The sequence below is a fragment of the Pseudopodoces humilis genome, chromosome 19 (genome assembly GCF_049639895.1).
Source record: "Pseudopodoces humilis isolate 2021_Gansu_Grassland_sample_001 chromosome 19, ASM4963989v1, whole genome shotgun sequence".
Lineage (NCBI taxonomy): Eukaryota > Metazoa > Chordata > Aves > Passeriformes > Paridae > Pseudopodoces > Pseudopodoces humilis.
The window spans coordinates 7,798,960-7,821,231 of NC_142218.1; the positions used below are offsets into that span (position 1 = coordinate 7,798,960).

The window sequence follows — 22,272 nt, forward strand, 5'->3', positions numbered from 1 at the left end:
GGCGGCATTGACGTGGGCCGGAGCGGGAGAGCGGTGGGGTAGGTGGAGGGGAAGGGCTGGAGGTCCCCCCTGGGACCACTCTGAGGATTTGCCGCTGATAACGGCCCCTGTTGTGGGGAAATGGGCTCCCGGCGGAGGCACGGTGCCGAAGGCCTTCCCGTGCTGGCCGCTGGTCACCTCTCCCCCACCTGCCCCAGCTCTCCTGCCAGCCCCGCTGCCCACACCACCCCGGAGCATCAAGTGGGGGAAGTGTCTTCCCAGGGCATGGAGGGGATGGAGCCCTCCCAAGACCTCAGTTCAGACCCTGCAGGGTGGGGTCCAGCCCTTCCCCCCCCCCCCCCAAAACCTGCTCCCTGGGGTATCCCTGCCCTGTTCACCCCATTGGGGCCAGCACAGGCAAGGGCATCCCTGCATGAGTGGGGCTGCTGGTGTGAGGGAAGGCCATGTTTTGGAGGAGCCCTGCAGCACTGTTTCTGCCCTGAGCATCTGCAGGGATCCCCTGCATTGAGACCTCTTCCCGTCCCCTCTCAGAGCCCCATCTCCAACCACGGTGCCTGTTTGATTGAGTGTGGGCCCTGCCGTGGGATCCCAGGGAGCCAGCACCACTGCAGGGCTTATGCTGGGAAAGGGGCTGTGCAATGGAGACATCCTGGGACAGCCCGCTCCTTTGTCATCCCCTGCCACCCACTGCCAGCTAAAGGCGATGACCCCCTGGGCCCTCTCCTGCCCAGCCACCCCAGCTGCAGAAATAGGATTTTATTTCCCATGAAGAGGTTTGGATTAAAATAACCTCCTGGCCCAGATCCCTTTTTTCTGATGTGGCTGGAGATGTTTGCCCACAGCCCTGCTGGGTATCCAAGCCTTGACCCTCCAGGCTGCTGTCCCCATGGTTGGGACATGTCTGTCCTCTGCCTGGCCTTCAGGGGTGTATCCTTCTCCCAGCTATGCCCAGCCTCACTGACTCAGGAGCTGCTGGCCCTGCTCAGCTGCTGTCCATAGGCTAAGCTGAGCCTCTAGGGCCACTGGCCATGGGGCAGGGCACGGGGCCAGCCCTGCTCTGATTACCCCCAGCGCTTTTTCCTCTTTCTTCCTTAATTTACTGAGGGCTAAATCCAAATATTACAACTTCCCCTCCGCGCCGCTGGTTACGCAGGCGGCCCCGGCCGGGCATTGTCTTATTGTTTGCAGAGGGAAGCTCCAGCGGGAGATTAACCTGGCGTTCACCCCGCACCACGGCCTCACACCCTGTCCCTGCTGTGGGGCCTGTGTCCCCAGGGACTGCAGCTGGCACGAGGTCCCAGCAGGGCGAACAGCTCTGAGGGGTCCGGTGCATGTGGGACACATGGTGGGGTGGTGGCAGCCCTGCAGCAGTGTCCACTGCACCCCATGGATATGTGGGAGCTTGGGGCATTCTTTCTGTGCATCCCTTGTGATGGTGAGGGTCTGGCAGGTGTCTTAGGGGTCTCAGGTAGACCCTTTGCCTGTTTTCTTCCCCAGGGAACATGGCAGGATGTCAGTATAGTCTGGGTCTGCTGGAATGGGGAGTCAGGGGCTCCCCAGCACCCCAACCTGGAGGACCATCGTGCTGCCCTTTGGTCTGCTCATCCCATCCTGTCCCATCCCTGACTCCCCATTCCTCCCTGATCCTTCTCTCCACCCTGCCCTGGGCAGCAGGGTGTCACCCTGTCCATACTCAGTGCTATCTAGACCTTGGGGGCCCCTTCCCAGTCCTTCACCCCCAGGCTTGGAGTGACCTGTGACACTCTGTTGATGGCTGTCACTGTCATAGGGAGGATTCCCCAGGCAACAAGCAACTGAGCTCTGCTCCAGGATACACTGGGGTCTTTATCATGAGCCTTCTTTCTGGGGGAAGCCCAGGGAGGGTCAGGCAGCACCCAAAGGTGTTGCCAAAGGACAAAGAATGAGTAGGGATGGATCCTAGGCCCAAAATCTGTCTTTGTGTCCTCTATCCCTGTCTGGCTCCTCTTGTTCCGCTGACTCAGACTCAGACACGGTTTGACTCCGCAGCCCCATCCTGGGGGTGGTGGGTTGGGAAAGCAGCGCTGCCCACAGACTGCAGGCTCTGCCTGACCTCTCTGCCCTCTGTCCTCCCACACCCCATGGCCAGACAGACTCTCCTGTGTCCCTGTGTGACCATGGATCCCTTTCCAGCAGCCCTGGTGCACAGCAATACCAGGGGCTATCAGGTGCTGGCCCCCTGTCACTGGGGTTGAGCCCCAGCCTGACCCCCTGCCCACAGCTCCAGCAGCTCCTGCCTGGCCAGACCCAGCCTCATCCATCCCATCAGCAGCTCCCGGCACCCGCGGGTTCAGCCCTGCTGCATTCCAGCCTGGCTGGTCAGCCTGCGGGGAGGCTGAAATATTTGGGAGGGGAATGGAGAAGGGAAAGAAGAAAAAAAAAAAAAAAATCTATAAAAAGAAAGTTTAAAAACACAAGTTAAAAAAAAATAAAAATACCAGGCACGGAGTGCAGCTGCGGTTCTGGTTCCAGTTCCCAGGTGATGTCAGGCCTGGAGCCTCTCCAGCCCTGGCCCCTCGGAGACGGTCTTTGTGGGTTCAGCACTGAGTGTTTTTCCTTCCTGAGACTCGGGGACACCTTCCTGTCTCAGAGAAAGCGGCCAAGAGCCTTTCCAAGGGTGTCTGCACGCAGGAAGGGGAGAGGATGGGAGGGGAGTGTGGCTGAGCTCAGTGTGGGGCTGCGGCTGCCGGGGAGCCGGCGGTGGCCACAACACTCACCCCACATGGGGCAAAGGGGCACCCAGCTCCCACCAGCCCGGCAGCTCTGAGTCACCGTTTCCCTCTTGCAGTGCTGGGAGGGACTGGAATGTCCTGGGACCCACAGGCTTGTCACTGGGACATGCTGGGACCCGTGGCCCCAGAGCTGGGACCTGCTGGGATCCACAGCCTCAGCAGTGGGATGTGCTGGAATCCACAATCCCAGCACTGGATGTTACTGGGCACCTGACTCCTGTACTAGGACATGCTGGGACCCAAGGCTGTTACACTGGAGCTTGCTTTGGGGTCACTGTGCCATCCTTGGCACTGGGGTGTGCCGACATCCATGGCCCTAGCACTAAGACATACTGGATCCCACAGCCTCAGCACTGGCACATACTGGGGTGCATGGCCTTTGTACTTTCTAGGGCCCTAGTCTTTGGCACTGGCACCTACTGGATGCACAGCTCCTGTGCAGGGATTCACCGGGGCTCATGGTCTTCATACTGGAGCTCATTGAGGCTCCAGTTGCTGGTACTGGGACATCCTGGGACACTGGTGCTCAGCCCTGGGACATACTGGAACCTATACAGTCAGCACTGGGACCACCAGCCCTTGCTGACCCCCTGGGGTACTCCAGAACCTCACTACTTCATGAGGACAGTCCCCTTTTATGTGTGAGTCGGGTTGTTTGCAGAGCACAGCATCCCCCATGGCCCCTGCCCCCCGATAAACCCAGGGACAGGGATTCTGTGTCCTGGGCTGTTTGGAGAATCTCACGGCTGTTTATTGGGGTCTGGGACACATTAGCCACGCTGAGAACAAACCTCTCCCACCCACCCTGGTCCCTGCTTGGGACCAGCTCTCACAGCTGCACCGCGCTGTCAGCTCCATAAATCAAACCCGGGGGAGGGAGCCCGGGGCAGGCTCACCTCGGCGAGCAGGGGGCCAAGAGGTGCCGTGGACTCCCAACAGAGCCCCTGCCTGGGCCAGGCTCCAACGGGACCCCCAACATGCTCCCCCTGCTCCATGTTGGCTCCAGGACCCCAGGGAGATAGGGCAGCTCCAGTTCTTCAGCCCTTGGGGGGAGCCCCCAGCTGCCCCATCCACAGCTGCCTCTGCTCCGTGGGACACGCTGGCCCCTGGGAGCCGCCAGCCCCGGCACAGCACCATTCCCAGGCTCAGCTATCTGCACCGCCCAGCCAGTCCAGCCCCCTCAAGCAGAATCCCATGTGGGGATCTGGCCTGGGAACCCCCATGTCCCCACCTGACCCTGTGCAGGTGCTGCTGCCTGCAGCCCCACCATGCAAGGCTCTGCACGGTCATCCTGGTGGCAGTGGCACTCACAGTGGGGACAGTCATTGTGCTGGTGGCAGTCATAGTATTGGTGGCAGCGGTGGCAATGGTGGCAGTGACATTGTGCCAGTCACGATGTACCAGATGGAGGCCACAGAGCAGCTGTGCAGGGCTGGGGGTCCAGGGCCATCTCAGGGACCCCCACCTCACCCCACACTGGGGTGACAGGCAGGCACTGGCCCATCAGAAAAATAAGGTTTTATTTTCCAAGCGGCTGCACGTGCAGAACCAGCATCCCCAGGGCCATGACACTGTCCCCCCGGAGCGCCTCGACGCTGGCTGCACACAGGCCCCTTGCAGTCCAGCCCTGGGCCGCGAGGACCCCCTCCCCGGCCCTGCCCTGCATTTGCAGCCTCAGCCACAGGAGCATCCTCCCGCCCCACTGCCAGCTCCAGGGCCAGTGTTGGTGCGGTGCCAGCCTGGGCTCGGCCGCTGCCACCTCAGGTGAGCAGCTCCCTCCCTCCCCACTGCGGTCTCTGGGCTGGCGTGTGCGGGCTTCGTCTGCCTCTGCCGCTGTCTCAGGTGGGTGCTGCCGGACCCCGGCTCATCTCCGCGACACTCGCAGGGGTGCGACCCCTCGCACCTTCAGGCAGTTGCCCCCGAGGTCCCTCCGACTGCCCTGCAGAGAGAGGAGGGAGAGCTGCAGGTACCATGGGGTGTCTGCCCACTGTCCACCACACTGACTCCTCCATGGGGATCCACTGTGAGATGGCCAGTGGCTCATTTCTGGGGTGGCTCTGTGCTGCCTGGAGTGGACAGACAGACAGATGGGGCTATGCCTTTCAAGTGGTTGAATGGGTGGCTGGGAGGTGGGTGCTGTGGTGGAGCTCTCAAAGGTGGGTCCCCCTTGTGACCCTGCAGGACCCAGTCCCCATGGCTGCTCAGCACCGCATGGCTCAGACCTAAGGCAAGGACCAGCAGCACTCCAGGACAGACACACAGCCCCAGACAGATCCACAGCCCTAGAGAGACACACACAGTCTAAACTGGGGTAGGAAGACTCAGCCCTAACTCCCAGTTTATGAGAACAACGTTATCCCAGTACTGCCCAGTATAACGCAGCATAGACCAACATGGTCCATATTTGGCCCAGAACATTCCAGTATAATTCAGCATGGATCAGTAGAGCCCAACAGAGCCCATTTCCAACCCAGCCTATTTACAGCCTTGCACAGCCCAACATGGCCCAGTACAGCCCATTTCCAGACCATTTCTAGCGCAGTACAACCCACTTCCAGCCCTGCCCATTTCCAGTCCAGTACAGCCCCTTTCCAGCCCAGGCTCAGGGCTGGGATGCACAGAGTTGGATTCCAACCCAGCTCCCCCCATTGCCCTCCAGCAGGAGCTTCCCAGCCCCAGTGCCTCTGCAGGGTCTCCTGGGGGATCCAGCACTGTGCCAGACCCCTGGCTCCAGCCCCAGGAAGCAGCCCAGAGGACCCCAGATCTGCCAGGGACCAGGGCTGCAGGACCCCAGGAGGGCTGGAGAGCCTGCTGAGGAGGGCAGGAACAGGGGAACAAATAAAAATGGAGCAGCAAAAGCTGAAAAATCTCTGAGGGCTGGAGTGTGACCCATGACTGTGCTGCTTGGGGTCACACATGGGACATCTTGAGGGTCCCTGGGGACAGCAGCAAGTACAGCAGCCCCTGCTTACTGCCCTACCAAGGGATATCCAAGAGGTCAGGCAGCTTCCAGCCCCTTGTCCTACACAGCTGTTCCTGGGTCAAGGACACCCAGGACCCTGGCATGGGCAGCAGGGTGGGCTCACCACAGAAAGGTGTCCCTTGAGCTGCAGGGTGCTGGGAGGGATCAGCTGGGTGGGCAGGGCAGGGATGCTCTGCCATGGCCCAACTCAGCTGCATGGGAGCTGTGCTGGTGCTGCCAGCAGACCCTGCATGTGAACACTGGACGGGGAACTCTGTCTGGCCCCCCTCGGAGGGTGTCTGCTGGGCCCTTCCTGTCCTCATCACATCAGAGAGCTGCTGGAGTAGCCCTGCTGCAGTGCTGGTGGGCAGGCAGGTTTGGGTACGGAGATGGGGATGAGGACGGGGATGGGGAAGAGGTCAGTCAGCGAACTCTAATCTCCCCTTGGGACAAGCAATGCCGCCAGCTCCAGGGTGACTGTTTAACCCCTGAGACCTCCCAGCCCGGATGGACGTGGGGGAGCAGCCCAGCCCTCTGACGTGAGCAGGAGCTGTAGGCGTGTGGCTACAAGCAGGATTTGGCCAAGAGCAGCCAAAACCTCCAGTGGGAGCTGGAGCCAGAAGCTGTGGTTCTCACTGAGCCATGCCGAGTCTCCTGCCTCGCTCAGCCCAGGCAGGGTCTGCTGCCCCCCATCCCTTGGGGATATGCTGAGCCTCCTGCCCCACTCAGGCCACACTCAGGAGGGGCAGAAGGAACCATAACCCATCCCAGAACCCCGCTCACCCCTTTCCGCTGGTTGCTGAGGCAGAAGGTGCAGATGCTGCGGGGCTGTTTGCTGTCCAGGTCGCCCTTGGCGCCATAGATGGCACTGAAGCAGGGCTGCCCGTCCTCGCATCCCTCGCCCAGCAGCAGCACGTTGGCCAGGTGGGAGATGTAGCTGGAGGCCAGGCGGAGGGTCTCTATCTTGGACAGCTTCCGATCCACCGGCTCGGTGGGGATGAGGGTCCGCAGGGCGGTGAAGGCCGTGTTGACGCTCTGGGTCCGGTCCCGCTCCCGCGCGTTCGCCGCTTGCCTCTGCTTCACCATCACCATCGGCCCCGGCTTCCGCGGCAGCTTGCGGCGAGCCTCGGCGCCCTCGCAGCAGCCGAACGACTGGTCCGACGTGTCGCTCTCGCTCCGGTTCTCCTCGTCCTCCGACAGCATGCTGAGGTCGGGGTAGAGCACGCGGGCAGCCACGGGGCGCAGCATGGTGAAGGCCATGGTGGGGTGCCCGCCCGCACCCCCGGCCCTGCTGGGGGGACCCCCCGGGCTGCGGGGAGCCTTCCCCCGCCGGCACAGCCGCGACGGCGGCTCCGGACGCCTTCCTGCTGCTGCTCCGCCGCGGCAGCTCAGCAGGGCTGAGACGACCGTCTGCAGGGGGAATCGGGATTTATACGGCCGGGGAGGGGCTGGCTCCGGAGCCCACCCCCAGCCGGCCCCCCGAGCTCCGGCCAGCGGCCGGCGGCCAGCGTCCTCACCCTGGCCCTGAGATCCAGCGCTGCCTCTGGCCACTGGCCTGGCTCCATCCTGGCTGCGGGCACCTTGACCCCAGGTCATGCCCACGGTGGTAACTGAACTGTGGCGGTGCCAGGGCCACTGTCCAACAAGTGCTGCCTGTGCCATGGCCTCTGGCACCTGCAGAGTGGTGTCACGCACAGTCAGCCCGCAGGCTGCATGTCCCCAGCCCCTGCCTTGCTGTCGCTTGCCAGCTCTGGGTCCCCCACAGGGTGGCATGAGACGAACATGGGGCTCAGGAGCTGGGATGGGGAAGGCAACCAGGAGTGGGTGGCACTGGTGCAGTGCCTGGGGTGCTTATCAGAGGGATGCCAGTGGGGGACACGCTGCTGCCCTGCCATGCCTCACTGGGACAGGGTCTGTGCCCAGGAGGATGCCCGGGGCAAGCAGGGATTGGCAAGGGCAGGCAGCCCTGCAGGGATGCGCTCCTCGCTCCTCTGTTCCCCGGGCCTGGCACCGTGCCTGCCCATCATGGGAAGGGACAGGGGGACATGTAGAGGCAGCACTGCCAGGAGCATTTCCTCCCGCCCAGGAGGAAGGTGTGTGCCGGCAGTGGAAACATGGAGTCTTTTCCTGAGAGGGGAGCAATGAGCTGGCAGCAGCAGGAATCACCGGTGTCCTGGGAAGGGCTGGGGGTGCCCCCCAGCCTGACCCTTGCTCCTTGTCATTCCTTGGCACTCAATATCATAGACTATGGCCCTGGTCGTCCTCACCAGAGAGGTCTATGTATGTCCCACTCTGCCTTCAACCCCCCAGCCCTGAGCCCAACGCTCCAAGGAGCAAGCAGAGGGGTAGCCAGCTGAGCCAAGCAGGTGGGAGGCTTCCTGCCTGCCTTCCTCCCTTTCCTCCTCCTCCACGATGCTCCAGATCAAGCAGCAAAAACGTGGAGGACAGGACCTGGCTCCTGGCAGACGGCCCCACGTCTGCTTGGGATGTGGCTGGGAGACGTGGCAGTGCCAGCTGCAGTCCCCACTGTCCATCAGCTCCACAGCCAGAGAGGGATGCTGGGGGAAATCTTGGAGGCTTGCCAGGGCTGAGACAGTGGCCATAGAATGCAGCTGGTATATCACAAAAACCCCAGTGAGGTGGTCAGTGGGGTGCCTTGGGGGCCGTGGAATGGGGTGGCATCAAGTTCCTCAATGCCCCATGGCCAAAAGCCTATGGTTGCAGGACTACATCTTGTGAAAACTAGGTCTGGGTCCTCCCATGGGCACTCCTTGTGCTTTTAGGGCTTGTGGCTGCTGGACCATGACGGGGCAGCTGTGCTGCCTGGCACCGGCACCACTTCACTGCCTCCCGTCCTGCTGGCTGTGAGCAAACGGCCCCTCTGCCCCCCGCGGGGCACAGGCAGCCCCCGGCTGGCGAGACCCCCTGCCCTGTTTTCCTTCACCATTTGTCTGCCTGTGCAGAGCCTGTAAATCACACGGTGGGGGGCAAGAGAGATGGGCTGGGGGCTGGTGGTCTTGCTGGGGAAGGGGACATGCAGGGCCACTCCAGGGGCTGGGGAGATGCAGGGCTGAGCAAGAAGACAGGGATCCTCCTGGGGATGAGGAAGGGCAGGGATGTGCACTGTGTGACACTGACAGCTCTCACTAGTTCCCAGTTCTCTCATCAGTTCCCATGAGGGACCCCAGCCTTCTTCTGTAGCCCCTGCCCAGGTGCAGACCCCCACAAAAGGGTACCTGCAGGCAGTGCCAGGGGCAAAGCTGGGGATGGGCAGGCCCTTGGCATGACAGGCAGGAAGCAGGCTGGGAGAAGGCAGGTGCCTGTACAGAGAGGGGCACCCCCACTCTGCCCTCCTCTCACCCCAGAGTCTTGCTGAGCCATGTCTGGGGGTCCATAGCAGCCTCTGGCCCTGACAGGTGACAAGATGGATGGCAAGAGCTGTGTACTCAGCTGCACATCCCACACATGGCCTCCAGCTGACGGGGACAGGCTGGGGGGGTCACCCACTCCCCACATCCAGCCGAGCTGCCCCGGGGCTTTTCTGGGGGGCATGGCCACATGTGGGGTGCTGGTGGCCTGTGGGGTCTGGAACATGGCAGGGCACAGGCAGGGAAGGAGCAGCAGGCAGGAGATGGCTCAGTGTGGGGTGGGGGCAGCACACGTGTGCACTCATGAACGTGTGTGTCGGTGTGCAGCTGCACACATCTGTACATGCAAGCATGCATGGATGTGTACATCCTTGTGTGAGTGCACAGGATATATGTGAGTATGAGGATGTGTGCATGAGTTTGTGCAGTTGCACGTGGATGTGGATGTGTGCCTGTGGGTGCCATGTAAACCCCAAATGCCACCACATCCTGCTGCAGCGACATCCCTGCATTGGCACAGACGTGCATAGGTGTGACCACCGCCTTGCCAGATGCTGCACACAGAAGGATGGACGGACAGGAGCTGTCATCCCTGACTAGGAGAACAGCAGGAGCCACGGGAAGCAGGGAACGCTGCCTGCTCGCTGCCTGTCCAGCTGCCTGTGGATGCTGTGGCTGCGGGGCAGGAGGATGCACGGCAGCAGCCGGGTTTTCCTGTGCTGCCTGGCAGGCGTCTGGTACAGGACGTGAGGCCCTGTGCCTGGGCCCCCCCCAGCTCCCCCAGCACTGTGGCCTGGGCTCTGACTCAGCTGGGCAGCACGAGGTGTAGTTGAGGCTGTGGCATCACAAAACTTCTACCAGCTTGAGTGGGTGCCAGGACATGGTGGGGTTTGGCATTCCAGCTATCCCAGCTGATCCAGCCAAGGTAACTGACACCCAGGGAGTGGGTCAGGCATTCATAGGACCCTGCATGGGAGATAGAGCATGGAAGGGACATGGCCTGAGCATGGGGTTGCAGCCCTGACCCCAGTCCAACCAGGCATTCCCTTCTTAGTGGGCACTGTGGGATCAGGGTGCTGGGCACTGAGGGCTGGGTCCTGTCTCTGCTGCCAGGAAAATGCCCCCTGCCCCCCACACCAGGGAGTGTTTATCTTTGAGGTGATACTTAAGTGTAAGAAAATAAACAGGGAGCAGATGGGGCAGGGGCCAGAGCTGCCCCCGGCCCCACGGGATTGCTCCAGCCCTGCTGGGAAAACACCATGGCCGGCGAGGCAAATGGATTCCAGACCTGCAGCAGTGCTGGAACATGTGGCCACCAGGACACTGGGCCTGACCCTGTTGAGCCCTGGTGAAGCAGTGCTGGACTGATCCATTCAACCCCACCCCATCCATCCTATTCCATCTCATCCTGTCCTATCATATCCCATCCTATCCTGTCACAAGCCATCCATGCCATCCCACCCCATCCCATCCCACTGAGTGCCCCAAGTCCACAGTTCCTGACCAGACCTTAGCACTGGGGGATGTCCAGGACTGGCCCCTCTGCCTGTAGCCCCCCAATTTCAGGGTGCTCAGGGCAGTGAGGCCACAGGCCTGGGAGCTGCCCCATCCCGAATGCACAGTCCTGTCCAGCTAGGCACACACAGCCTCCAAGTCCAGCTGCCTTCTGCCCAACTCTGAGCCCAGTGAGGCAGAGGTCTTATCCCAGGGGAGTTTGTCCCTGCTCCCCAGCACTGAGAGACAAGAGATGGCAAATCTGGGAGCTCCCAGAGCCCCTGAAGCCCCCTGGGTGGGGAGAAGCGGTGAGTCCTATAGGGACTGGGCATTGTGAAACATTTTGGGGAACAGGAGAGTTTCCCCATTTTCCTGGATCAGGGCTGTCTCAGGGTGACCTGGTGGGTCCCCAGGCAGTGTGGGAAGCACCAGGCCCCCTCCCCCTCCGGGCTGTACCTGAGGGCTGAGGCTGCTGGTCTGGAAGGCATTACACGCCTGTCGTGCGGGGAAGTCTGTCCCAGTTCCGGAGCTGGGACCACCCCCCCACCCCTCCCTGGCCCAGGCTGGGGGGAGCCCACAAAACGCCTTTGTTCCTGCCCTGGAACGAATGGATTGGAGGCAGCCGGATCGGCTGTCAGCCAGCGACACCAGAGATCCCGCGGGTCAGGCAGAGGGAAGGGGGACAGGTGGAGGACGAATAGATGGAGGCAATGCAGGGCTCTGGAGACACCCATTCCTGTGCCAGCCAGGGGGTTGTGGCACCAGCAGCCCCAGCTGGGGACCAGCTCCCACTGCCCACACCGTGCCAGCCCCATGGATACAACGGTCAGCCCTGGAGATGCTCACACAACACCTTGGACACAGCTCTGGGTCCTGGCTCTCAGCTGGTGCCAGGGAGCCCTGGGAGTGATGTCAGGACACCCTGGGACCAGCACGGACCTTTGGTACTGTTTGCAGGGGGTGGTAAGCTGGAAAAGCAGATCCTGCAGCAGGCTTCCCAGGTGGAAGAAGCCTCTATGGCTTGCAGGAAAAGGAGTTGCAGGATCTCAGTTCATTCTCACCTTGTGGAATTCCCAGTTCTGCTGAAATAATTGCCTCTTAGCCAAGGGATGAGGGGCACAAGCCTGTGAGAGCGGGGCAAAGAGAGTTTGTGTGAGATGTCCAGCAGTGGGGGCACACAGGACATGGGCAGACATCAGTCCCTGCCATGGGGGGTTTGGGGGCCCTCTGGAAATGTCCACATTGCCACAGGAGCTGCTGCAGGAGCTGCTGCAGGAGCTGCTACCTCCTCCCTCCACCCCCCGCTCTCTAACAAGAGGAAACTTTTTAGCACGCCACAATTCTTAGGAGAAATTTATGGCCCATCTGGGAGCCGTGGGCCAGGGCTGCTCTCAGTGAATGCTTGCAGGGCTTCCTCCCGGCACACAGCTTCTTTCATGTGGCACATGCAGCTCTGCCGCGCTGGAGTCTCCCTCCAGTCCCTTCCCCTCACCCAGGACCCCCAGCCCAGCCGCCTCTTCCTCCCCAGTGGATCCTGTGGAAACGTGGGGGCAGCGGTAAATTGTTCCCTGTCTGATGCCAGCACTGCCAGCTCCTGCCATGCAAATGACCCGGCCATGCCCTCTTCTCCCAGCCCATTTCTTCCCTTGGGGAGCAGGATCCGTTCAGGGAGGAGCGTGGCTGATGGGGCAGAAGTGTCCGGCCACAGTTCCTGTCCCAGTCCTGCTGACTCACAGAGTGGTGAGTGAGTCACTGGCCTTTCCCCTCCCTGGATGGAGGCTCTTGACTTAGAGGGATGCTGGGATGCCCAGGGGATGCTCGAGGCATTTTCTCCAGGCTGCACGTGTGCTTGCAGAAATGACAGCATCCCAGCATGGCAGGACTAGACATGTCCCCAGAGCTGGGCCAGAGCTGACCCTGAATTCACCTCTATGTCAGGGCGGGCTGGCAGAGCATTGTCTTGTCACAGCATCCATCCTCTGCACAGCATCCCTTGGAGAACATCCATCCCCTTGCAAAGCATCTGTCATTGTTCTGTGTGTCCACAGCCACTGCTCCTGCTGGTGACAGGCCACCATGCTGTGCCGTGATGTGCCATGCTGGACCACTGCTCCCAACCTCAGCACCCTCTAGCAACACACCAAGGAGCTGCAGGGGTTTTGATCATCTTTATTCCAGGTGCAGCAGCAGATGTCCCCACCACAGGATTTTGGAGATGTTCCCCACGGAGACTGGGATGACAGGTGAGCCCAGAATCGCTGAGGGTGGGCTGGGGACTGGCCATGCTGGGTCAGCTGTGTCTCTTCCTTGTGCCCTTGATTCTGTTATGTCCCAGTACGCCCGTACCCCTCCCCGGTTCAGATGTTCTCCGAATGAGCTGTGACTTGTCCCAATTCCAGTGTGCTCCGGTTCAGCCAGTCCCGCTTGAGCCATGCCCCGATTAAGCCCGTTCCATCCCGGTTCAGCTATTCCCGCTTGAGCCGTGCCCCGGTTTAGCCTGCTCCATCCCGGTTCAGCTATTCCCGATTGCGCCATGCCCCGGTTCATCCCGTCCCGGTTCATCCCGTCCCGGTTCATCCCGTCCCGGTTCATCCCGTCCCGTCCCGGTCCGCGGGGTCGCTCCGGGCGGCGCAGCGCGGCACAATGGCGCCACCTGCCGGCCCCGCCGGGTGCCTCCCGGTACCGGTGAGAGCCTGACCCCTCTCGGCTGGAGGGACCCCGGGGACCCCCCAAGTCTGGGGGACCTTGACCCCTCCCGGCTGGAGGGACCCCGGGGACTCCCCAGGGCTGGGGACCCCTGGGCATCCTCACCAGGGGCTCACGGCTCGGAACCACCAGGGACAGAGGGGGCTGCTGGGCATCCTCGGGGTGCTGGGCTAGCGCAGGTGAGGAGTGGAGGAGCCGAGGTAGGTCCGGAGGTCGCTGAGGGTGGAGGGGATGATCTTGGCCGGGATGGTCTCCCGGCGGAGTGCCTGGTGGGCAGCGAAGCGGTGGCAGCCCCCGAAGGAGTAGAAGTAATCGCCGCCCTCACTGCCTTTGACCCAGAGCACGTCGATGGGGGGCACCCGCTCGGGATCCTCCTGGGAAAGGGGAGAGACATCCAAGAGCAACACACCCCGGCACTCCCAACCTGCTCTGACACCTCCCGACCTGACTGTGCCAGGGCTTGGGTGCTTCCCCAGCAGTGCCCTCTGAATGGGTGCAGGAGGGGCTGCCTCTGCATCCCGGGGGCTGTGCTCACCTGCAGGGTCTCCATCAGGCTCTGCACCTTTCCCGGCTCCAGCTCTGCCGGGATGGGCCGGATGAGGACACGCATGGGCACGTTGTGCACGTCCGAGATGTGCTGTGTATGGATGCTCCTGTCGACAGCCTCAGCCATGGCTGTTGCTGCCGGCCGGCTTTGGCCTTCCTCTGTTCTGCTCAGCCGAGCCCTCCGCTCTGCCCCGAGCAGCGCAGCGCCCAGCCGGGCCCCTTTGCTTCCTCCTGGCCCAGCCATCGTCATCGTCACGGCCGCCGCCCCACCGTTTTGCAGAGTCATAGTGAAGGGGCAGGACAGACTTCCGGGCCGGGTTCCAGAGCCGGCTGGCCCGCTGCCTACTCCGGAGAGCCTGCGGTCAGGGCTGCCCTCGGCTCCTCTTTCCCATGGGACACCCATGGGCACGAGGCAGCTGAGCCCCCCACCGTGAGTGCGGGTGTCCTTATCCTGCCCTCTGCGGCTCTCGGGTCCCACCTGGCCGTGCCCGGGCAGGATCATCCTGCAACTGGAAGCTGGGATATGCCCCCCACCTGCCTGGCTGTACCAGGAACATGTGTCCAACCCAGAGCCCTCTCCCTGCTGTGCTGACACCTATGGGGTCCGCGGCAATGAACATGAGGCATGAAACCACTGCAGAGCTGAGCGGTGATGCTGGGATGCTCCACAGCTGGGCAGGCACTGAAGAGCTTCAGCCCGGAATCTTTCTAGGTCATTTCTTCAGACCAGTGTTCAAAATGGGGAGAGGCTCCCGGGAAGAACTGGGTCTCCCACCCCTCTGGCTGCTGAACCGGGACACCCTGAATCCACAGCAGGGACATGATGACAGTGGATGGCTGCTCCCGGTGCCCTCACTGGTGTCATGGACGGTCCCCAGCCCCAGAGCTGACTCGGGAGCATGCAGATGATGATCAGGGATGGGTTTGTGAGGCTCTGGAATTAGTTTTCTGCAATGTGAATCTGGTAATGACTTTGCTGGTGAAAGATTGCACTGATGTCACTGGGAGCCTAGGGCTCAGCTAGGTCTTTGCTGACAAGCTGGATGCTAAAAATAATTTGCCTTCCCCCATTGGCACCCGCATCTGGAAAAGGATGAGGAAAGAGGGGTGGGGAGCAGGAATGCCTGTCTGCCCCCAGGAGAAGGGGCTCTGCTGAGTTGTTGCCACCGGCGAGTTCAAATAAAATTTGCTCACAGAATCCTCCCCATCCAGCGCAGCGGCGCCCCGGGGGTGTGTGAGCATTACCAGCACCCTCCCCGGGCTGCCCGCCGGGCTCTGCGCCCGCTGCCGGGATTTCACACGCCGCTTTACTTCCAGGTCAGCGCTCTGCCGCGCTCACAGCCCCCGGCGCTCTCACGAGCAGGGTGGCATCGTAACCCCGCCTTGTCACAGTAGGGGGGTGTCTGGCCGCTGCCCACTGGGTGAAGGGCTGGCAGGGCCACGAGGGCAGCGTGGGATGCTCTGGGCACCTCAGCCACCCGTTCCCAATGGGCTGCCAGGACATCACCCCTCTATTTGGGGCATTTCTCTCCACGATGCTCCAGCCCAGGAGTGGGCGTGAGCACAGGGCACCGTGAGATGGGCAGGCTGGCAGCTCGCGTGCCGCCACCCGCCACCGCCGACACAAATCTCCCAAGACACATGGTTAGTGGCAGAAATCCCTTTTATATCCCTGAATTGCGTTACAAGTAATACTGCGGGTGGCCGGATCTCAGTAGACTTGTCATACTGGGGCTGGCGAGTACAAAACCTGGCAGAAAAAATCTATCATGCACGGAAAATTATTGCTGTAGTATCTGCTATTTACAGAAGAGAGGGGCAGCGGCGCAGTGCTCCAAGCCTGCCGGCCTCAGGACACCGTGCTCCGCCGGCATCGTGGGGAAAACCCGGTGGGGTGCCCGTGTGGCCAGGGCGATGCTCACCCCCTCTGTGGGGTGCGGACGTGTGGTCACCGTGCCATGGCAGCGAGGACCACGACAGGGACATCCCCACCCAACCCGTGACCAACACAGGCACCGAGGCAGCGGGAGGAAGACGGTGCAGGGAGGAAGACGGCGCAGGAAGACGGTGTGGGGGTGCGCGAGTGCGGCCCCACGGGGTGCCGGGCTCAGTCCCGAAGTGTTGGGGACCGGCACGGGGTGGTGGGGCTGTGGCAACTCGCGGCCCGAGGTAGGAAGCGGAGGCGTGGGTCGAGCCCCGCTCCGGAATGCCGTGTGCGGCGCTCGCTCCGGGGCCGATGCGGGGCGCTCCGCCGCGAGGTTGCATAGAGTGGCTGGTTTGTCCCCACTGGGCTGGCGCGGGGCACGGAGCAAAGCAGGAGCCCGTGGCAGCAAGGAAGACAAAGGAGAAGGGCTTTGCCTTTGGGGGAGACTTGCAGGACATGGAGCCTGGGCTGCCGGGCCAGCTCGTGCCCTCCTCCCTCCGTGCCCGCCACACAGTCCGCTCTCGGGGTCCTGTCCCCGTCCGTGTCACCGTGGCTGTGTCCTGGGCACGGCAGCTCTGCAGCAGCTCTGCCACCTCCTGCGAGCCAGCGCTGGCATGGCCCGGCCAGTCTTGACAAATAAATAGTGAAAAGCATAAGTTATAAATAATATAAATAAGAACATTTAAATAGACTCACCCAAACTTTACAGCTACTCTGATCCCCTCCTCCTGAGTGCAGGTGGGGGCAATGGCGAGGGAGCCGGGAGCCGGCTGGAGAAGGGGCTGGGGATACACGGGGGGTGGTTGGGGGTTTGGGTACTACCTGCCCCAGGGCTGGGTCTCCAGCCCAGCTGCCAGCCCAGCCCTTAGCATGGTGAGGGGGGGGGCTGCACCTGCCTGGGGGGGGCTATTCCCCATCACTGTGGCAGGGGCCAGTTGTGCCTGGCCAAGCAGGGAGCTGGGAGCCAACAGAGGACGTGTCCTGTGGATCTCTGCTGGAAGCCCCTGGCTCTTCCCCTGGCTCTTCCCTTGGTTCTTCCCCTGACTCCAGGGCTGTGGATCTGCAGTGCCAGGGTGAACACTGTGCCACGGGGCAGAGGGGCAGCAGGGTGCCCTGTGTGGTGGGCTGCAGGGATCCCAGGCTCCAAGGGTGACTGGCAGCCCTGCCCTCTGTCAGCCTCAGTGGCCATCAGTCCTGCCGAGCCGGCAGTAACACCAGCCCGTGGTCTCATCAAGATTAGGGTCAAGGGGAGGGTTTGCTCCTAGTGGGGAGCAGAAAAGTGTCTTTTCTCTCCCGGGATCCCCTGGGAAGAGAAGCAGCAGCTCTAAATAAATAATAGTAATAAATTAAATAAATAGAGGTGAAAGTCACAAGCTAAGGGAGGAAAATCTCTCCTGGGTCTGGAAGAGGTCCCCAGGTGAGTCCCCCGCAGAGAGACCTGCCTGGCTGCGGGGGGGCTCTGGGACCCAGGGGAAAGGAGCTGGGTCCCACAGTGGGGGACCCCCTTCCCAGGGAGCAAATGGGGAGTGAGTCTGCAGGGATATGTCCTCCAGCCTCAGCACAGCAACAAACCAGCTGGCTGCAGCTGCAGGAGTGCTGGCACAGGGACTGGGACCAGGATAAGATAGGGATGGGAATGGGGACGGGATGGGATGTATAGGGGAACAGGGATGGGCATGGGATGAGATAGGGACAGGGACGGGGATTGGATAGCAGGATGAGGTTGGGAATGGGGATGTGCCACAGGGGTTGGGGGGCTAGTTCCCTATTGCACAGCTGTGTTCGGAGCCCTTGAAGCAGGCGGACTCGTAGTGCTTGTTGAGGTACGACTTGAGAGCGAAGGTCTTCTCGCACTGCTTGCACTTGTAGTGCTTGAAGGCGGAGTGGGTCTGCATGTGGGCGCGCAGGTTGGAGCGGTCGGCGAAGGCTTTCCCGCAGTGGGAGCAGCCGAACGGCTTCTCCCCGGTGTGGGACCTCATGTGGCCCTGCAGCAGCCAGGGCCGGCTGAAGGCTTTGCCACACACGTCGCACTTGTGCTTGAGGTTGTGGGTGAGGACGTGCATGGCCAGGGCGGGCATGGAGACGTACGCCTTCCCGCAGGTGGGGCATTTCCTCGCCATCTTGCTGTCCAGGCTGCGGTGGGTCTGCTTGTGCCGGCTGAGGTTGGAGGAGGTGGCGTAGGTCTTGCCGCACTCGGGGCAGGAGTGACGGTGGCTGCCACGGCGCTGGCTCTCGCTGCGCCGGCGCGACCGCCCGTCCGTGATGAAGAAGGCATCCATGGAGTAGCTGTCTGTCACTGCCGCCTCCCCATTGAAGTAGCAGGCGGAAAAGCTGGACTGGGGGCTCTCGGGATCGCTGTACTCCTCGTGACCGGGTGCGTAGGCTGGGTCTGGTGGCGGCGGTGGCAAGCCTTGCTTCTTGTCAGTGTCGTAGCCGGCTGGCGCCAGGCAGTGCTGGAGGTACCCTGTGGGGACAGCACAGTGGGGTCATTGTCCCTCCCGAGCAGCTTCACCAGGGGCAGGAAAAAGTCACAAGCTAAAATTTCCCATAGGAGGTGCAGAACCAGGGTTTCCCCCCGCCCCCCCCCAGACTGGTTCCTGTCGCTGCTGAGCCACTGAGCATCAGGGCTGCGTTGTCCTGCCCTGGCTCCTGTCTGCATCTGTCAGCAGGATGGGTCCCATCCCGCAGGGCTGCTCGGGATGGGAACTGGGGATGGAGCTGCAGAACGTCCAGCTGCGCCTGCCCCGGCTGCAGGCAGCCCCCGGGGGCCATTAGCTGCCAGACAGCTGTCGGTGCCGGCAGCTCATTGTTCACCGGGGCCATGCCGGTAATGAGCTATGCTCCATGAGCAGCCGGGATGAGGGGGATGAGGCTGTTCCAGGTTCCCCTTCCCCAGAGAACAGGCTGGGAAAGCCCCCCCATCTCTCTGCTGTCCCTGCAGGGCTTATTCCCTGGAGATGGAACAACACCAGGAGGGCAGCAGCACCAGATCCCTGGCCTCCTGCCAAAATGAGTGACCCACAGCCCCCCAGATGTGGAGCCAGGCTCAGGTACCACTCCAATGGCGTCACACACATGTGACATTGGTGCAAGTCTGCTCGTGACACTGCTTCGTATGTGGGACTCCCAACCTGTGTCAGAGTGGGCGCTGTGTTGGCATCCCAATGCCTCTGTGCTGTCACACAAAGGTCACCACAGGAGCAGCAGCACAGCCCCCTTCCCACGAGGCCAGCAATCCTGGGGATGTACTGGCACCCCAAGACCCCCAAATTGGTCCCAGAAATCCTCTGCCTTGTGCACACTGGTTCTTGCAAGCTGCTTCAGAGGCCTCATCCCCACTGACAGTGACAGAGGGGCTATCGGGGGCCTGGGGTCAGTGCACAGCTGGGCTGACCCATGCACCCCGTAGGGCAGCAGGGACACCACACCACAGCTGCAGCCGAGCATCCCCTAAATCCACACACCCTCTGGCAGCACCCACGGGACCCTTTGGCAAGCAACGGCTGCCGTTTGTCCCGTGGCATCCAGGGGTGCCAACTGTGGGGAGGGGGCTGTGTGGCAGGGGCAGAGCCGGGCCCCCCCGTCCCCCGCGCCGTGCTGACAGCGCGGGCTGTGCAGAAAGCGCTCTGCTCAGCAATTTCTCACGCTGCCTCCGAGCATGCAGCAAGGTTATTTCCAGGAGAGCAGCGTCGGCAGCTTCTGCCCAGCTGCAGCACATCCCTCCCCCACCGCCTCCTGGTTGATGGGGGGGAGCAGAGGACCCCCAGGCCGGCCAGGCTTTGCACCCCGGCCCCTGGCAGGGAAAGCCTACCAAGGGCCGGCGAGCACTAGAAAAGCGGGGACAAGCTCCGCAGCGTCTGGGCGATGCTAGCTTGTATGTGGCTGGATCAGGCCCATTCCCGCATCCAGCTCCGTTTCCCAATCCACGAGCAGCCAGGACTCCCCCGCCTATGCAACAGACCCCCCGACTCGCGGCCTCTTTGTGGGCAGGTGCCTGGGCTGCCCCGTTGCGGAGCTGTGCCAAGCCCGGGGAACTCCGAGCCCACCGCAGTGTTTCCCCGCAGGACGGGATTCCAAGGACCACGGCCGTCCCCCGACCAGCCTTTTGCACCTCTCCCGCTGCTGGGGGTACCCCCTATTCCCCCACCCCGCTCCCCGTGCCCCGAAGGGCGCCGGCCCCCCCCGCGCTCCCAGGGGGGCTCGGGGCACCGCTGCGAACAATGAAACCCTCCGGCACGGCGAGGCTGCCGCCCCCCGCCACCCCCGCAGACCGGTTGCTTCTTATCCCCCCAACTTATCGTGGGAAGGAGCCCACCTCGGTGCCCTATGGGCGGGGGGGACTCGGGCTGCCCACGGGGCTGAAGCTGTCACGCAGGAGATGTTTCCCCAAGGACCAACTTCGGCAGCGGCCGGTGGCACCGGAGCCGGGGACAACACGACGACGAGGGATGACACACCCCGCCCCGCACCCCTCGCCCGCCGCGGGACACAACGCGGGGACCCCCTCCCCGTCCTGCCCTGCGTCCCCCCCGTGTCTCCTTCCCGGTGCCCCGCCGGGCGCACAGACAATAGAGGCGGGGGGGCCCCTCCGGACCCCCGGCCCCGCACTCACCATCGCCGGCGGCGGGGCCGGGCAGCGTGTAGGGGGGCTCCAGGGGGGCGTAGGGGGGCGCGGGGGCCCCGGCGGCCGGGAACGCCTCCGCTTTCAGCTTCTTCACCAGGAAGGAGCGGGGCATGGCGGGGCCGGGCAGCGCTGGAAACCTCCGGTACCGGCACCGGCACCGCCACCGGCCCCGGCCCCCGCACCGGCCCCGGCCCCCCCGCCCCGGCCCCGGCCCCGGCGCTCGGCCCCGGCGGTGCGCACGGAGAGGCGCGGGGAGGCGAGTGCGAGGGGCGGGGAGGCAGCAGGGCGGCGAGGAGGAGGAGGAGGAGGAGGAAGAGAAGGAGGTGGGGAAGCGGGGGAGGAGGAGGAGGAAGGCAGGCGGGAGGGGGGGGGGGGGGCCGCTTCGCCGGGCCGCACCCGGAGCCCCCCCAGAACCCCCCGAGCTGCCGGCAGCGCGGGGTGCCCCGGGCATCACGACACTGTGGGATCCCTGGTCCCTCCCCCTGGTTCCTCCCCCCACCCCGGCCACGGACAATGGGGACACAGGGGGACGGGGGGAGGCGGGAGGGGGGGGGCACATGCCTCTGCCTCCCACCGCCTTTGTCTCCCTGCCGCCAGTCCCCGGGGCCAGGGAAAGACGGGTCTGGCGGGCGGGAGTCTTCATCCCCATCCCTGTCCTCATGTATGTCCCCTGTCCCCATTCCTGTCCCCTGTCCCTTGTCTTATCTCCATCCCTGTCCCTGTTCCTGCTTCTTGTCCCTTTCTCCTTTCCTTGTCCTTGATCCCTGTTCCTGGTTGCCGTGCCCTGTTCTCATCTCTGTCCACAGTCCTTTTCCACTGACCCCTTTCTCTTTCCCTTCTCCCTTCCCCAGTACCTTTTCCTGCATCCTCAACTCTTTCCCCTCTTCCCTGATCTCATCTCTGTCCCTCCTCTGTCTTGTCCCCATCCCTGCTCACTGTTCCCATCCCTCTTTTCCCACCTTCTCTTCCCTTCCCATGTCCCTGTCCCACTCCCAGTCCCCAGGAAGCACCGTGACCTTCGGAGACACAACAATAGCTGGGCCCATGGCAGTTCATTGTTCCCAGCCAGAGCCCCCACTCTTACTCCCCCCTCGTCTCATTGGAGCCCCCACTCCCCCCCCTTTCCTCTGTGCTCCGCTGCAGGCAGCTGGTGGTCCGGGGCTGCCTTTTCCTGCAGTTGTGCCATCTGAAGGCCGGAGTTGTGCCATCTGAGGGCCAGTGGGTGACACGGAGACCCGACTGGCAGCCGGCCGTGTTCTCTCTGAGCCTTGTGTAATGCTGAGAGTGTTGCAGCACTTAATAAGGATGGTTCCTCCGCTGTCACCGCAGGCAGAGCGCTGGCATGGCTGGCACGGGGCAGCCCTGGGCACACTAGTCCTTTTGGCCAGGGATGTGGCACTGGGTCTGGGGACCACAAGCAGCATACCCACAGGCAGCACCATGAGCCCGCCTGCTCACAGCCATGTCTGCTCCTTCAGTCGTGCCCAGAGCCACATCTGGAGCCAGCCCTGCATCACAGTGCCCCTGCTCACTGCTTTGTGTGGTACTCCACAGCCCAGGGCATCCCACGGCATCCCAAAGTATCCTATAGTCCAGGGCATCTCACAGCCCACATCATTCCACAGCCTACAGCATCCCACAGCATCTCACAGCATCCCACAGCTAAGCGTATCCCATAGCTCACAGCATCCCCCATCCCAGAGCATCCCATATCCACAGCACTCCACATCCTACAGGATCCCAGGGCTGCTCCCCATGTGGGCTGGGGTCTCTCCACTTGCTCCTGCAGCGCTTGGCCAGGGATTGCTGGCAGCACCACGAGCCCCATCTGTCCCTGCAGCACTGCCCTGACGTCAAGGCTCTGCCAAGTTCAAGGT

The 22,272-nt window shown here is 62.7% G+C and overlaps 3 protein-coding genes across 3 annotated transcripts; all 3 read right to left on the reverse strand.

Moving 5' to 3' along the window:
• Positions 1–4,274: 4,274 nt before the first annotated feature.
• Positions 4,275–7,120, reverse strand: TCF15 (transcription factor 15). The gene is made up of 2 exons (XM_005524743.3): positions 6,517–7,120; positions 4,275–4,710 (listed from the first exon to the last, which is right to left on the reverse strand). The coding sequence occupies exons 1-2, from the start codon at positions 6,991–6,993 to the stop codon at positions 4,636–4,638; spliced, it is 552 nt and encodes a 183-aa protein (XP_005524800.1). The 5' UTR covers positions 6,994–7,120; the 3' UTR covers positions 4,275–4,635.
• A 5,624-nt stretch (positions 7,121–12,744) lies between these two features.
• Positions 12,745–14,143, reverse strand: SRXN1 (sulfiredoxin 1). The gene is made up of 2 exons (XM_005524744.3): positions 13,837–14,143; positions 12,745–13,675 (listed from the first exon to the last, which is right to left on the reverse strand). Exons 1-2 carry the CDS (start codon positions 14,131–14,133, stop codon positions 13,472–13,474), a joined length of 501 nt encoding a protein of 166 aa, XP_005524801.2. The 5' UTR covers positions 14,134–14,143; the 3' UTR covers positions 12,745–13,471.
• Positions 14,144–15,435: 1,292 nt separating this feature from the next.
• Positions 15,436–20,507, reverse strand: SCRT2 (scratch family transcriptional repressor 2). The gene is made up of 2 exons (XM_005524745.3): positions 20,384–20,507; positions 15,436–18,235 (listed from the first exon to the last, which is right to left on the reverse strand). The coding sequence occupies exons 1-2, from the start codon at positions 20,505–20,507 to the stop codon at positions 17,529–17,531; spliced, it is 831 nt and encodes a 276-aa protein (XP_005524802.2). The 3' UTR covers positions 15,436–17,528.
• Between the last annotated feature and the right edge of the window lie 1,765 nt (positions 20,508–22,272).

Coding starts and splice junctions, on each gene's coding strand:
- TCF15 (XM_005524743.3), bottom strand. CDS start 6,993: ATGGCCTTCACCATGCTGCGCCCCGTGGCTGCCCGCGTGCTCTACCCC. Junction 4,711..6,516: donor TCAGCAACCAGCGGAAAGGG/GTGAGCGGGGTT, acceptor CTCTCTCTGCAG/GGCAGTCGGAGGGACCTCGG.
- SRXN1 (XM_005524744.3), bottom strand. CDS start 14,133: ATGACTCTGCAAAACGGTGGGGCGGCGGCCGTGACGATGACGATGGCT. Junction 13,676..13,836: donor GCCTGATGGAGACCCTGCAG/GTGAGCACAGCC, acceptor CCCCTTTCCCAG/GAGGATCCCGAGCGGGTGCC.
- SCRT2 (XM_005524745.3), bottom strand. CDS start 20,507: ATGCCCCGCTCCTTCCTGGTGAAGAAGCTGAAAGCGGAGGCGTTCCCG. Junction 18,236..20,383: donor CGGCCCCGCCGCCGGCGATG/GTGAGTGCGGGG, acceptor CTGTCCCCACAG/GGTACCTCCAGCACTGCCTG.